This window comes from Hydra vulgaris, chromosome 13 (assembly GCF_038396675.1).
Source record: "Hydra vulgaris chromosome 13, alternate assembly HydraT2T_AEP".
Classification (NCBI taxonomy): domain Eukaryota; kingdom Metazoa; phylum Cnidaria; class Hydrozoa; order Anthoathecata; family Hydridae; genus Hydra; species Hydra vulgaris.
The window spans coordinates 26,157,988-26,175,000 of NC_088932.1; the positions used below are offsets into that span (position 1 = coordinate 26,157,988).

At 25.8% G+C, this 17,013-nt stretch overlaps 1 protein-coding gene across 1 annotated transcript in view; it reads left to right on the top strand.

Moving 5' to 3' along the window:
• Window positions 1–11,240, top strand: part of LOC136089478 (tetraspanin-3-like) — a 29,974-nt gene extending 18,734 nt beyond the window's left edge. Inside the window, exons 3-6 of the mRNA XM_065815495.1 lie at window positions 845–919; window positions 1,370–1,591; window positions 9,263–9,346; window positions 11,030–11,240. Of these exons, the coding sequence (XP_065671567.1) occupies window positions 845–919; window positions 1,370–1,591; window positions 9,263–9,346; window positions 11,030–11,116 (468 nt within the window). The 3' untranslated portion in view covers window positions 11,117–11,240. The remainder of the gene's footprint in view (window positions 1–844; window positions 920–1,369; window positions 1,592–9,262; window positions 9,347–11,029) is intronic.
• Window positions 11,241–17,013: the final 5,773 nt, after the last annotated feature.

A 17,013-nucleotide genomic window follows, 5' to 3' on the forward strand; every position in this document is an offset into this window, starting at 1 on the left:
GAGATGTAGGTGAATGTATTCCAGCAATAATTGGTCTACCTTTGAGATTTTTGGTGGTTTTATTTCAATAAATAAAGAGTCTGACTCTTTTACCTTGTCAATAATTTCTTGACATTTGTGAATTTTGGGAATTACATAGAAATTACTTGATTTATATTTAAAGTTTGATATATTTTATCTCATTTGTTGTAAGGCATTTATGTTTATTTATCAAATTAAATAGATTCTAAAAACTATTTTATCAGATTCCGAACTTTTTTTTCATATGTAGTAAGAGATAAAAGATGGTCTTGATGAACAAGTTTGTTAATATAATATGTTGAATCCATTATAACTTAAGTATTACCTTTGTCAGCTTTTTTAATAACTTACATTAGTTGCAGTTCTTTAATCGCTTTTCTTGCTTGTTTTGTAATGTTATCAACATATTGAACTTTAATAGGTTTGATTGATTCAATTTGTGAAACAATTTCGTTTAATACTGGCAGAGTGGTTTTGGTACTATAATTGGATTTATTTTTAATTATATTAATGTCATTACTTGTGGTACCAAAAAATTTTTCTTTTAGTATAAGTTTCCGTGTAAAATTTAAATATCTGAATCAAATTTGGAAAAGTTTAAAAAATAAATTGTAAACAACTCAGCTAAAAGCAAAATTAAGATCAATATAAGGGAAAATATATTCCTGATATTTTACCCAAATAATTTTGCTGGATTTTTTAAATGACCTGGGTGATCTATTATAAAACATTACAATTAGTTAATATTATTTAAAAATTTGTGCGCAATAATTTTTAACTTTTTATCATTTTTGAGTTAACTCAATAAATTTTTTCTTTTTAGCTATTCACACTTCTGTTTATGATGTTGTCTATTGAGATTGTTTCTGGTACTCTTACTTACATTGGAAAACCAAAGGTACTTTTCTAACCCTAACTCTAAGGTACTTTTTGTGTGTAAGGTACTTTTCTTTATAAATATTTTATGTTTGTAAGGTACTTTTCTATCTAAATATTTTTTGTGTGTAAGGTACTTTTCTTTCTAAATATTTTTTGTGTGTAAGGTACTTTTCTTTCTAAATATTTTTTGTGTGTAAGGTACTTTTCTTTCTAAATATTTTTTGTGTGTAAGGTACTTTTCTTTCTAAATATTTTTTGTGTGTAAGGTACTTTTCTTTCTTAATATTTTTTGTATGTAAGGTACTTTTCTTTCTAAATATTTTTTGTATGTAAGGTACTTTTCTTTCTTAATATTTTTTGTATGTAAGGTACTTTTCTTTCTAAATATTTTTTGTGTGTAAGGTACTTGTCTTTCTAAATATTTTTTGTGTGTAATTTTTTGGTGCAAAAAAGTTTGTTTTTTACTCAGATCGATGATGGCATCAAAAATAGTCTTTGGCTAGCATTCAATGAATACTACTCAAAAGATTCATATTTAAAAAGTTCATTTGATAAAATGCAAAAAGAATTAAAATGTTGCGGTGTAAATGGACCCAATGATTGGTTAAATATTTCTTATGTAATACCTGACTCATGTTGCATTCATTCTGGGAAGATTTGCTATCTACTGCCTGATAATTTATACAATAAGGTATTTTATAATTGATATAACATAAATATTAAAAAAAAAATTAAAAACACATGATAAAATATATGTTTTTATTTTGCTTGATTCGGCAATGGGACCTAACAAAAGGAAAATGGCCACACACAAAAAATGCTGATTGGTCTGAAATTTTGCACATATCAATATGAGTATTAAAAAATTTATTAATAATACTTGTAAATTTTTAAAATAGAAGCTGATAGAGACTTTTAAACAATTAAATTCACATTTAGTGATTTGACATACATTTTTAACAAATAAATTCACATTTAGTGATTTGATATTTTTAACAAATAAAAACCTGCATTTGCTAATGCAAATGCAGGTTTTTATTGATGACTCTCTTTTTGAGTATGATTTTTATTTCATTTTTGTGTAATGTGTGAGTAGAAAATCTTCCATATAATTAAACATATCAAGACATTGTTGAGAAGCATACTATATATAATATATTATATATTACAAACTATATATAACATTGCGAATCGTAAAGTTAAATAGTAATTTTAATAAAATTCGAAATTAATGAAATTCGAAATTATAATTAATAGGTCAAGTGTAATGTTTATTTGAAATAATAGGATGCAGTTACAGTAAGCTTTTTTTAAAAAATTTTCTGTCATTTTTTGTGTTGTTAGGCCTTATTATTCATTTTTCAAAATAAATATGGTTAAGTAAATTTTCTTTTTTTACAGTTTTTACAGTTAAAAAGTAAATTTGCTTGAATGTTATAATTTATAATATATATCAAGTTATATACAAATATAAGTTTTGCAATGTAATAACATATAAACATCTATTTTTATTTATTATAAACACATTTTTACAAAGAGATACTTTCCTAAGGTATTTTGAAATGTTTTTTAAACAATATAGATATTTTGAAATACAAAGTAGTTCACTGATGAGAAATTGATACACAAATAAATTTTTTTTTTTTACTTTACTGTTACAAGTAAGTTAAAATATTTATTTACAAACAATTTTTACAAACTAATACATAGTTTATACATTAGGCTCCAGATAAAAAATACTTTTTTAAAATTTAAAATACTGTATAGTATTATTTCATGCATTTAGATTAAATGAGATAACATGTTTTAGATTTTTTTAATTATTTTGCAAAATGTCATAGTTATGTAATAAAATGTCAAAGTTGAATGTTAACATTCTTGAACTAATTTTGAATTTGAGTCTCTGGTATACATCAGCATATAGGGACAAATCCTTGAAAAGTCTGGCAATTAGAAACTATTGAATCTTCGATATTGGTGCAAGGATCAGGAAGTTTTAACCAAGTCACTTTCTCTAATCCAATTTCTTGAAGATGAGATGAATTTCTGTTCTTATAAAATCAGTAAGAGATAGAGGGATTTGGTTTTAATTGTTTTAATATATTTGAATGCGAAGACATACAAAAAAAATCTGCATAGAAACCTATTTTCTTACAAGGTCCTTTTCAAATTTTGTGTTAAGGTAGAGCTTGCCGTTGCTTTAATAAACTTAAGGCCATAAAATAAAGCTGTTAACTCAGCAATTTGAATCTCTTACAAGTAGACAAAAACAATCTCTTACAAGTAGGTGAAAAACAAGGTGGCTTTAGCTGTAAAATAGGCTTGTTGTAATGCCATAAGAATATAGAATTTAAACCCTTTAACCTCTTTTAGAAAGTAAAATATATTGTTCAATAAAATATCTTCAGCTATTTCTGTGAAAAACATCTTTGTTTAGATAAGACTGAAAGTGCAGATGACAGGTGCCAAAAAATCATATGTACCCAGTGCATATCATTTTGCCAAACAAAAATATCTATGATTTTTAAAGGGATAAAAAATCAAACTGAAAATAAAAATAAAAATGTTATTTAGCATTAACGTTTTGTGAATTAATTAAAAATTATATTTTATGTTAAACATGTGTATTATTAAAATCTATAAAACTAATTGATTGTACAGACTAATACTTCTTTAAGCAATGATAAAAAAAATTTATATTGATTCATGCAACATTAAGTAAAAAAAGAAGTTTGTTCATAAACAAAAATGTACAAAAACATATGCATACAAATCTCATAAATATATATTCTTATAAATGTATGTGTGTGTATATCTATATCTATATATATGTATATATATGTGTGTGTATATATATATATATATATATATATATATATATATATATATATATATATATATATATATATATATATATATACATATACATATACATATACATATACATATACATATACATATACATATATATATATATATATATATATATATATATATATATATATATATATATATATAGTATATATATATATAGTATATATATATATAGTATTATATAAGGAGGTAGTAAGTGGCCAGGGTCCCGGCTAAAAATGAGACTTTTTGCGAACCCGGCCTCATCAAAATTATAAGATTTAGCAGGGATTGATAGCCAGACTAAAAAAAAAATTTATAATACTTTTTGTATTCTAATTTTATATTTACATTTACTATTTATTACATACTGGCATATATTTATATATTTTTAAACCCTAATTTACTTTCAACAAGATTGCAAGCAACCACTATTAAGCTATGATTTACTTTAAAATAGAGGATAGGTTAAAATACTAGAAAATGATTAACTGAAGACTTTAAAAGTTGCTAGATGTTTTAAAAATGAAAACACGAAAATGGAGAAGAGTTAAAAAGCTTTTTTGATGTGCAAGAACAAAAAACTGAGTTAATAAAAAATTTTATAGCGTGAAGGGACAGATACAGTAAAAGGATGCAACTTGTTGAATAAGAAGCCAAGTAAGAATGAGTTTTGGTTTATCGTAATAGTGATGATAGCTCATTTGAACATTGACCATGATAGTATTTGTAGAAAGATGAAATCTAACCTTACAACAATGGAAGAGTAGTTCAAGCTTGGCAGATAAAGCAGGTCTAACTACATTTACAATGTGCTTTTAGACTTTGTCTGAGAGAAAGAGGGTTGTTATTCGTCAATATAGGAATGCCAACAATATTGCAATATTTTTTGCAATAATTAAATAAGTTTTGTTGCCTTAAAAAATTTAAATCCACAAGCCACTGCAAGCCTTAGGCTGTTACAGATTAAAAACCGGTGTTTGTTCTAAGCAATCAAAAAGTGAAGAATTTTTGTCAAGACAAGATTATAAAGTTGAGTCCTTTGCTAATAGAGGTACTTTGGATGTAAAATTTTCATGAAGATTGTTATTGTAGATAAGAAACATTACAGGAGCAAAGATAGAACTTTGTGGTACCCTTAAAGTTACTTGAAATAAAGTGGAGTGTAGGCCTTCAAGAATAACTTTTGTTTTGCAGTTAGAAAGAAATAATTTATTAATCTCAAAAACTTTATATAAAGAAACTAATAAGAGAGTAAAGACTAATTGTAGGATAGTTGGAGAGGTCAAAGTGTTTTCTAGAGTTTTTAGAGATTGGAACCACTTATTTAGTACTTTTTAAAAGTTTAACAAAAATTGAAGTGAATTCTGGAGAATACTTTTTTAAGACACTTTATGCATACATATTATGGGTATAAACATATATTTTTGCTATTTATTTGGATGCTGGCATACAATATCCTATCATTGTTATATAAAACTGTAGTATTTATATGGTGTAGTACTTGCCAAAAGAGATGATGATCAGATGGATGTGTGGTGTGACTCTAACACAACAAGAAAAGGAGGCATACTCTTAAACAGATTAGAAAAAAGCATTTTATTGGACAACATTTGTTAGAGAAGATTAAAGTGATTTAGGTATCAGCATGTAGAGAGGTAGAAGCTTCAGGAAAAAATCGTAGAAGTAAGAAAACCTGGAGAGTACCTTTTATATTGTATGAATGAGGTTTAGTTAAAGAAAGAAAATGCTCTAGATTGTTTATATTAGAGAAACAGCATAAAAGTGGAAAGCTAAAGCCTGATGATGATGGCGATGATCATGATGATCATGATCATGATGGTAATGATGATTATTTTGATCATAATGATGTTTATATATGCATATATATACAAAATATAACATGAATTTTAAATTTAAAAAATATACTTTAGGATGTATAATTGTTTATGCAGCACTGTCACAAAGCCGGCTCCGGCTATATTTTATCAAACCTGGCCCTGGTCAAATATCAACCTCATCATTTACTATAGGGAGGTCTCCTGTTTATTTCCCTAATATATATAGTTTTACATACATGCTTACATACATAAATATGCGTTTACTGACTTTTTTTACTAATCTGACTCCATATGATTTCTTTGCAAAAAGAAACAAAAAAATGAGAAAAAAGTTATCACTACCCTAACATTAGTCATTGTAGCATCAATGCCCTTGTATGTTCTTTCTAAATAAGTTGATGTATGTACTGAAGCCATCACATCTCCCAAAATCAGTATGACTTCAAATTGTTAACCAAAATGCTTTTATATTTGTGTGTGTGTATATATATATATATATATATATATATATATATATATATATATATATATATATATATATATATATATATATATATATAGAGAACCCTTAGATGTTGTCCGAAAGTATTTTCCATATTTTGTTGACAAAAAATAAAAATTAAAATGCAAGACCGGATTTTTTTTTTTTTAATAATAATAGACTGCCTGCCCAACCAAACCCTAAGTCGATGTAGCAGCACTTCCTTGCGGGTCAGGCTATTTGTCAGTCAATGTAGCAGCACTCCCTTGCGAGTCAGGCTATTTGTCAGTCGATGTAGCAGCACTCCCTTGTGAGTCAGGCTATAAGATAGTCGATGTAGCAGCACTCCCTTGCGAGTCAGGCTATAAGATAGTCGATGTAGCAACACTCGGCGCATAATTTACAGTAATAAAAATAAAAATAAAAACATTTTATTAAAAAAAATAAAAACATTGTTTATATTTTTAAAAACATTCAGAATGTTTTAAAAACATTCTGGTCAATTAAATTTGCGTTTTTGTGGTTTTTTTATATAACAATTAATTTGTAATTAAATTAATGGTTTTGACTTTCGTCCAACACGGAAATGTTGGACGAAAGTCATAAGTAATTAAAAGTGACGTATGTGTTGGCGTAAGAATCACTTTTTTCCTTCCGCTCTTCCTAAAGCCAACAAACTATAGATCTATATATATATATATATATATATATATATATATATATATATATATATATATATATATATATATATATATATATATGTGTGTGTATATATATATATATATATATATATATATATATATATATATATATATATATATATATATATATATATATATATATCGTCACCCTAGAACTGGTTTGTTCAACAGACCAATTTACAAATTGTTGGTAAAACACGGTTAAAGTTTAGGAGGTTATTACTGCTCTTGTATTTTATTTATAGCTAGTATAGATGTTTTAATGTACTATCTGTACTATCTTTACTTTAAAATTATTGATAAATTGAAATATAAAGCTTGTTTACCTAAAATTAAGACGATATTAGCATATTTTATTTGGACATTGAACAAAACTGCACTGAGTACAAAATCTCTGATAATTTTATAGGATTTTGAACAAAATTTCAGGATAATGAACATAACAACACTAATCACAAATAATATATAACTTTGTTTTCTTTAACAATTTTATTAAATGAAATATCATAGAAAAAATAAACTCAAAAATAATTCTTTTAAGCAAACATATAGATTATCACCAGTTTAAAGAACTAAAATATAATTATAATATTATGTTGTATTATAATTATAATACTATGGTTTCATAGAGTTTTATAAGCAGTCTTCTTTGTTTTTTGGTTTTGTTTTATGGGTTTTTTAGTTTTTAAAATCAATTTATAATATTGTTTGTCAATTTCATGGGGAATATACTTCAGTATTTTGGCTAAATCTCTCTTTTTATTTTCCGATAGTGAAAATTGCTCACTTTTAAGGGTTAATGTCTTACTGTATTTTTTAATATTTTCACAACTGCACTAGCAATATCATTGCCAGATCTCCCGCTTATGTATTCGGACCATATGCTGTTGTATACCCTTTTGTTAATATTACAATGATTAAGTTAACATTAAGTTTACTATAATAATAAAAGCTTGATACATTAGCTTTTGGCAGATTAAAAACATTTTCAAGATCAAAAACTACAACTATTATACCGTTAATTATTTGTCGGTCCTTCGTTCTTTCCTCAAATCCTTCTTTTTTTCTTTGGATGTGCCATTCTTACGTATACTTTCTTTCCTCTGATGGTTGTTTAAGGATTTTATACTCTTCGCATTCATCACATCTATCTTTCTTAGGTTTAAAAAATGATAAATTAAACTCCTCATTGAAGACTTTTCTGTAAATGTTTTCTTTTACAGAATTTTCATCTGTAACTTTGTCCAGATAATACATTTTTGTTAAAGTTAAACTACCATTTAAATATTGCTCATTGCTTTTGGCACGGCAGTAATGTGATTCAATAACAGGAAACAATTTAATGTAATTTCTAACCATTTTTAGTTTTTCGTTTAATGCATGTTTTTTGACATTTCGATCTTGAGTGGTGATCTTGGTAGAGAAGTTGTTAGATTTTGAATTTTTTCATGAAAGTAATATATAGGTTGTTGACTGATGCTCAGTGTGTCACAAAAAAACTCTTTACAAACTTGCACACGTGTATTGTTGTGTTCTAAATAATAATAATACACATGTAATTTTCTGCTCTTTTCTCTGTATGTTCCTTTCCGAAACGGTTCACCCCTAATGGTGTACTTACAATAAAAATGTAGTTTTTTCTCATCCGACAATTTATAAAATTGTTTCATTATTTGGTTTCTTTCTTCATTGGAAAAATAATCACTGCATTTATGACTGCATTTCAGTTTACAGCCTCCTTTAACTTTTTTGCAGGATGTAGTTGTCCTTTAATATCAACATACTCTTCTCCCCTCTCTCTTTTTGTTTTCCTTATATTTTTTTGCCAATTTTCTGGGGTCCTTTTTCTTTTTTTTAGTTGTTGTTCCTTTACTTTCCATTGTTGAAATCAAAGATTTAGATTTATTTAAACTATCTTCATTTTTCTCTGTAGATGTACTATTATTTGTTCCACATGTTCAATGTTGCAAATATCCTCTGTCATACTCATAGTTTCAGTTTCATTTATAATGTTATCATTATTTTCAATTACTAAAGATTTATCCAATATAAGTGTTGACTAACTGGCAACAACTTTTTATCAAACAACTTTTTACGCAACTTACCGGACGCGTTGATTGGCTTAGCTGGATATTAAACAGAGCAGAACTAACGACGATTTGGAAGTTAAACCACAATTACACACCCATTAAAATAACATTTTGGTTTGTTCAGTATCCGGATATTGAACAAAATGAAGTAAATTGATGTTTTCTTTTTTGGATTTTTTTTTGTAAAAAGTGGATATTGAACATTATTTCTTCATTCTCCAATAAATTCTTTTTATCTATTTGTTATTGAATTATTCATAACTGATTTTTGTAATTGACATTGACAGGTTTCTACATTATATAAAATTTAGGTTATAAATATATAAAAATACTTGAATGTTTTATTTAGGGTCTGATCTGGTGTATTTTGTTGTTATTTAAGATTATTTTCCATAGGGATGTTTTGGTGAAGTTTTAAACTCATTTAACATAAATCTGAAGAATATAGCAGGAATACTTATTGGATTTGCAGTTTTTCAGGTTATAATTATAATTATGCTTAAATATTCGCTTTTATTATGTTTTAATCTTTATAAAGCATAAAATGTTGTAATAATAATTGTTTACCACTACCCCCTAATTTAACCACAAGGTTTAGTTTAACTATAAGGTTTATCCCCCTAACCATAAGTTTTGAAAGCTAGTAACCATAGGTTCTCTCTCATAAAAAGGATTTTCTTTTATATTCTCTCACCAGTAGTATATAATTCAAAGTTTTTATTGTTATTGTTATAAAATAATTATAAATTAAGAATTTTATCAAATATGTTTGAAGAATATGTCTTGTTATTTTAGTTCTCCTGTATTATAGTTTTAAAAATGTTTAAATTTAACATGTAATTAAAAATATCATGAACTCTTTTTACTATCTTATAAAAGAAGGTCACCAGCCTTAATGACGAAAGGTTTTCTGTTGCTTGGAAAAAATATTTGGTTTCAGGGGCTTTTGTGCCTTTCCTTTCCACAAACTTTTAACTTGAATTTTTAGGTTTTCAAATTTTTTCTTTTGAAGTTCAGGGAAAATCCATAATTTAGAAAGTTTGTTGCATTTAAATGCGATTGCATTAATATTTGAAAATATTTTAAAATCAGACGAAATGTAACTACTTAACTGATCGTTTTGAAACATTTCTTTAATTTAAATAAATAATTGACTTGTTTAACACATTTTTATCTCGACTTGTTAACCTCAAGATAATAAGTTTCTTAAATCTTCTAACTTTTGTGAAATAAATTTATGTTCGCTGTTGTTGCAAGGAATGGATCAATTTAAAAATAGTTAAAAATAGATATAAAATGTATTCAATAACACCACACACGTTTGTGAATGAAATTAGAATACAATAAAAGTTATAAAAGCTGCAAAGAAAGTATGAACTTTACTACATCATTTGTTAATCACAACCCTACCAACAGTAAATAAGTAAATAAAATATGAGCCCCAAGTAAATAAAATATGAGCCCCTGAGATGCATAGTAGTATAAGTCACTCATATCTAGTTTTGAGAGGCATTTAGTAGACATCATATCATAAATCATCAAATTGTTTTAGAGGAAGTAAATAAAAATAACATCGTTATCGATATCATTAGACTTATACCACTCTGCCATGTAATAAAATAAAAAAAATGCTAACCATTGGTGGCAATAACTCAAAATATTGAAAAAAGTGACTTATGCCACTATGCATCTCATGGGCTCATATATTCTTCTAGTATATTTGGAGCAAGTTAAGACAAACTACTCCAAATTATGCTTCGTTAATGCAATTTTATAATAGTTAATGTTAAATAAAATGTTAATGGGTAAGTAAAAGTTAATGCAAGTTAAGACAAAACTACACCAAATTCGAACAATATAAAACCCTTTATGTTACCAAATTTTAATATTTAAGCTGATAATCTTTACTAACGCTTTGTTAAACTTTACTGAAAGATGTGAGTGCCTCTGAGTTGATAATTTGTAGAAATCTCATGTAAATTATTTAATAAATATTTTTTTTAATGTAAAAGCTAAACACACACACACACACACAAAAAAAGGAAAATCGCGACAAAACGTTTTTTTGTTAGCAACAGTTTATTTTTATAAATTCAGCTGCAATAATGCTATAATATGTTGAAAAAAATGATTTAATGCTACTATATTTATCTTTTTATTTAGATTTTTGGAATGATTATGACGACCTATGTTATATTTATTTTAAAAAAGCTTGGCTTGTCCCGTCTAATATTTTCTCCGACTGCTTAACCGTTTAAATAGTTTTATATATATATATATATATATATATATATATATATACATACATACATACATACATACATACATACATACATACATACATACATACATACATACATACATACATACATACATACATACATACATACATATATATATATATATATATATATATATATATATATATATATATATATATATATATATACATTCCTGAAAACGTTTTTTGTATATTTTTTATATTTATAAAAGTTTTGATACAATTTTTTATTGCTGAATTTGAATAATTATGATTTGTTATATATAAAATGTTATATAATTGCAGAATCTAAATAACTATATTATATAATTAATTATATACAAATTTTTCAGAAAACAAATATTTAATAAATTTATTTTGCATTTTATTTGAAAAATAATGGATTATCAAAATACATTTAACTACCCAGCCGACATTTAGTCCCAAAAAAACATCTTTTGAACGTTCAAAAAACGTCTTTTTAGGTCGAAATGTCGGCTGGGTATTTATATGTTCCTTTGTATACTAACATTTTTCTTTATGCAACATTTCACTTAAATTTTCTTGAGTTTTTCTAAATTTGTACTACAGTTGTTTGTTTAATTTTAAAAGTTTTTTTGATGTAAGCATACAAAATATAGTATTAAAATGTTTACTTTAGGCATTTTATGATTGAATTTTTATAAATAACATTATTTTTGATAGTTTGTTTAATTTTTTAATGAATTATTTTTAATACCAGTTAAAATTACGAATACGTGGTCTTACTTGGGTTGAAGAATAAATAGAAAAGTTCCTAGGTAGGAAAACATAATAACTGTTTCTATAAACTAAAAAGTGAAGTTATATTTAAGTAAAAAATATATTATAATTATGTGCTTAAATTTTTTCTTTAATTCTGAAAGGGACAAAAATGTGTAGCATTAGTAAGATGAAGGCGTAGACTAATTAATTAAAATATCTACCGTGGCGACTCCTAGCAAATGGGTGCGGCAAATATTTAACTGCTAAATTTAACAAGGCTTTTTTAAAATAAAATTGAGTCATACCCATACTGACATATGTGTCAGAGTTCATACTTAGCGATAAGGACAAAAAAGTAAATTAAAAAGTATTAATGATGATTATTACCATAGATGATTCTTAGCATTGCTTTCAGTGTTTGCGACTACCGCGCTCTCCTCCTTCCCCTCCTCCACCCCTACTTTTAAAATCATCCAATAATTCTATGTTTACAGAATATTCTTGCATCCTAATCCTAAAAAAAATTATACTAGATAATAAACATTCTTATTGAGTGATTATCCTAAAGCTTTTCTAATATTGTCGCTGATCTAGGAAAGCACAGTGATCAAGAATAACTTAAATTTAGGTCAAAATTAATTTTTTTCGAAAATGTTTATTTAAAATTGCTGAAAGTTTGCTCTATGATGTAATTTAGTTAGACATGGAAATAAGACTATAAATCTTTAAAAAAAGGGTCAAACATGGGGGGGGGGAAAGAGTTTTATTTTTTGTAAAAAAATGTAATCAAAAAGTAAATATTGAAGTAATTCATTTCTACCAATCAAAGTTCTGTCCTCAATAACTAAATAAAGTTGATGTTTAATAAACTTTATATTCATTTTATATCTAAGTGAAAGAAAAATGATATTAACTTTAGCATTCGTATATATATACATACAGTGGTGTGCAAAATAATAGGTAATTGTTAAATAATTCGACTTTTCGTACAAAATAAGTACTTGATAGTAATCTAATTTATTTAATTAGTTATTCTACAATTAATTCAATTATTAACTAATGTTTCTAATGTAAGAAAACAATTAAAAAACAAAATTTGTTTACTTGCCTATATAATTAGATTATTTTTTAAAATACCTACTTTGCAAAAAAGTAGGTAAATTAAAACTAAGTACATATTTTCTTGGAAATAATGAACAATAATAAGTAAAAATTTAATTTACTTATGGTTTATAAATATTTGGTTTTATATACCCTTTATTTGCAATTATCGCTGCACATCTTTTTGGCATGGTATCAACTATTTTTTGGTATGTACCTATTGGAATGTTTTTCCAACACTCATCTTTCTTTTTGGTCTTAGGAAGTTTTCCTAATTCATTTTTAATGTGTGTCTAGAGATTTTCTATGGATTTATGTCCGTTGATTGGGCTGGCCACTTCAAAATCCGAATTTTCTCGTTATGAAACCAATTTTTTACTACTTTTGCTGTATGCTTTGGGCATTATCTCGTTGATAGACCCAAATCAAAGGTAGGTTTACTTTGGCGAAGGGTAGCATAACATCCTGCTGTATATTTAAATATATTTCTTTGTTCATATTTTCTTTGATTCAAAAAAGGGGACCTACTCCATAATATGAAAAGCAACCCCATATTTTAATATTTCTACCACCATGTTTAACCGTTTTGACGGTATATTTAGGATCATATTCTTTTCTTTTTGGTCTTCTGACATATTTTTTCAGTGCATCTGTCCCAAACAAGTTAATTTTGGTCTCACTTAACCAAAGAATATTTCGCCATTTTGAAGATGGCCAGCCCACGTGTTTCCTAGCAAAATCTTTCCTGTTTTTAATATTTTGTGATAAAAATGAACACTTTTTTGGTACCTTGCCTTTAACATATTGTTGAGTAAGCCTTTTTCTAACTGTCGAAGCATCAATTTGCAGGCTAAGAGTAGATTTTATTTCTATTGACATTGCAAAAGATTTCTTTTGGAATAAAGAACAATATTTTTGTCATCTTTTCTAGATATTTTCTTCTTTCGAACACGTGTTTCAAATGTATATTTTTTTTAATTGCATTGCATACCATATTAATTGAACAGTCCATTAAATTTGAAATTTCTTTGAAAGTTTTACTCTAGTTTCGTAGAATTTTGATTAAATTTCTTTTATCTTCCGAACAATGCACGTTACGTCCCATTTTTATTTTATTTTTTATCCTTTTTTTTATTTCTTCTAAAAAAAAAAAATATTTTCATTTTAATTCAACAAATTTTATAGTAACTGTTAGCAAAACTCATTTAAATAAATTATTTAATTCATCATTTAAATAAATTAAATTATTACTGTAAATAATTTAATTTTAAATGTACATTACTTATTATTTTGCACACCTTAAACTAAAGTGTTCATAAAAATTCAAATAAATACACGCACAAACTTGTTTATAAACAAAAGTCTATTTAGTTGAAATATTGTATTAATTTTTTTGTAATAAATTGTCATAAAAATAATAAAGTAATTTATTTTCGATTTCTAATTTTTAACATCATATCATTTAAATGTTAATGGAGCAAAACAATATGAGAGAACAGCCGCTTCGGCAACTGGACAATTTATTCTCAGACCCCAATGATTTAGGGACTGCCTTAATACTTGCAATATATTAAAGTTTTTACAATTATAATTTCAATATGATTGCATTGAAAACATTTTGATTTTGGAGCTTCACAACTTAATTTTGCCCCAAGACCCCGAGCCTGCTTGAAGCGGCCCTTTATGAAAGTATTTATGAAAATCAAAAACATCGAGTAAACAAAGGCAAAAAAATTAACGAAATATGTAACTTTAAATAGGCATAATTGTTTTCCTTTTTTTCTGTAGTTATTAAGTGCTCCCAGAAGTCTTTACGGTCTTATTGCCAATTAGATAAAAACGGACTTCACACCAATTAGATAAAACCTTATAAGAGTAAACAAAAAAAAAGTAATAGTTATAACTAGAGAAGTCACACTTCCTAAAATAGCGGATCACTATGTCACACTTCCTAAAATAGCGGATCACTATGTACACTGGCAACGGCAAATTATAAAAAATTTTAGCAAGCATTTTTTGGATAATGCTGCGCGTTTGCTAACGAACACTTTTTCCAGAATACCCACAATATGTTGTGGCAAAAACTCAAAAATCCTTGTTAAAAGAAATTAGTCATTTATTTTTTTTTCAATTTAAAACTTAAATAATCTTATTAAATTGCATTTGGTGTTGGTATTTAAATACACCATAATGTTAACTGTTGATTTAAGTAAATATTTATAACCTTTATTTTTTTAATTTAAAAACTTTTAGCCTAAATAAAACATCCGTTTTATGAGGTAACGTTAAATGTAATTTTATTACCAGAGAAATGCTTTTCTCTGGTTATAAAAATATATTTAAACATCTTTAAAGATGTTTCATTCGACTTGTATTTTGCCAATTTGTAGAGTGTTGTAAACTTTACAATACTGCATCATTAAGTCAAAACTGACAATTTTTGACTTAACGTCTTTTGCCAGTATACCCACGATGTACACTTCAATGAACCTCAAAATAGAAAAGTGTCACCGAATGTTTGGTGCTTCGGCCGAGTGTCTAGCTGAATATTCGGTATTCGGCAAAACCACTATCCGTGATATCTCCAGTTATAATAATACATGCTTTTATTTTTAAGCAAACAAACAAAAATAACAGATTGGAAAGTTAAATTGAATGAAAAGATAAAAGGATTTTAAGAATTTCATTCAACTAAATTGACTTTTATTCAATTAGTAGGAAGTCTATATTCGGTTAAATCGACTATTCGTTTTTTCTTAGTCGACTAATTTCGACATTCGACTAGGCGACTTTTAGTCAATTTAGTCAAGGTCGGTAACAACACTAATATTTACAAATGATATTAAAATTTTTTGTTCAAAACATAAAAGTTAAAGGTAACTTACGTTTTTATAAAATGAGCTCTTTAAAACCACGTTATTTCAAAATAGGCCAAGTTGAGGCAGATACATTTTTAGTTTCTTATAGAATGATACAAACTTTCTTTAAAAAAAGAGTTAGCTATGCGAAGGAAGTCTAAGGTAAAAAGTCCTAGCTCTATAAAAAATAAGTTTAAATTTGTTGAAACTGCATTTTTTAAATGGATTTCTTACAAGATGTATAAATGCATATTTCAAATATTTTCATAAATAAGGATAAAATTATCTAGGGAAGAGTGTGTATGAAAGAGCCAGTTTTAAAATGGCGTGAAAAAAACTCAATTGTAATAACGTTTTTTTTTTTTTTTTAATTCAATAATTACATTATTGGGTAATATTTTGAAACTAAAATAAATCGGATAACAATGCTAATAATCTATCATACACCTGTTTTAAAAAAAGAAAGAAAACAGCTCTTTCATAACATTGTGTCAATGAAAGAGCTACCTCTGTGCCATGAATAAGCCGTAACTTTTTTTTGAACACTATTGAGTCTTTTAAAAATATTAAACTGTTAAATAGACTTCTAAAAATCTTAAAGTTAATACTTAAAGTTACTTATAAATACTTAAAGTTTTAGTTAAAAATACTTAAAGTTAAAAATACTTAATTAAATTTAATTAACTTAATTAAATTTACTTAACTACTTAACTACAATTAAATTTACTAAACTTAAATAAATTTAATAAACTTAATTAAAACTTAATTAAAGTTAAAAATACTTAAAGTTTTATAACTCTATGATAATCCATGATAAAACAGCTTTAATAATAGTTTTACAAATTATTCAAAATCAAAAAATTAAATGAGAATGAGAATAATGAAATAACATAATAATAAAAATACATAATAATATAATAAATACATAATAGAATAGAATAAAATGAATCAAACAATACAAAAAAAGTTTTAAAAAATTATTTAAACTTTAAAAAAAAAAAAAGACTTTTTCAGATCTTTGACTTTTAAAAATTTTATTAAATATTATTTTAAATTCAAACGTTTTACAACTCACACTTTACATTCAGGAAAAGTCATTAAAACAAATAATTTCGATAGAATAAGCTTAATGAAGCATTACGAAAAATATATGAAGTCGTTAAAGCGCAAAACGATTTTTTAGT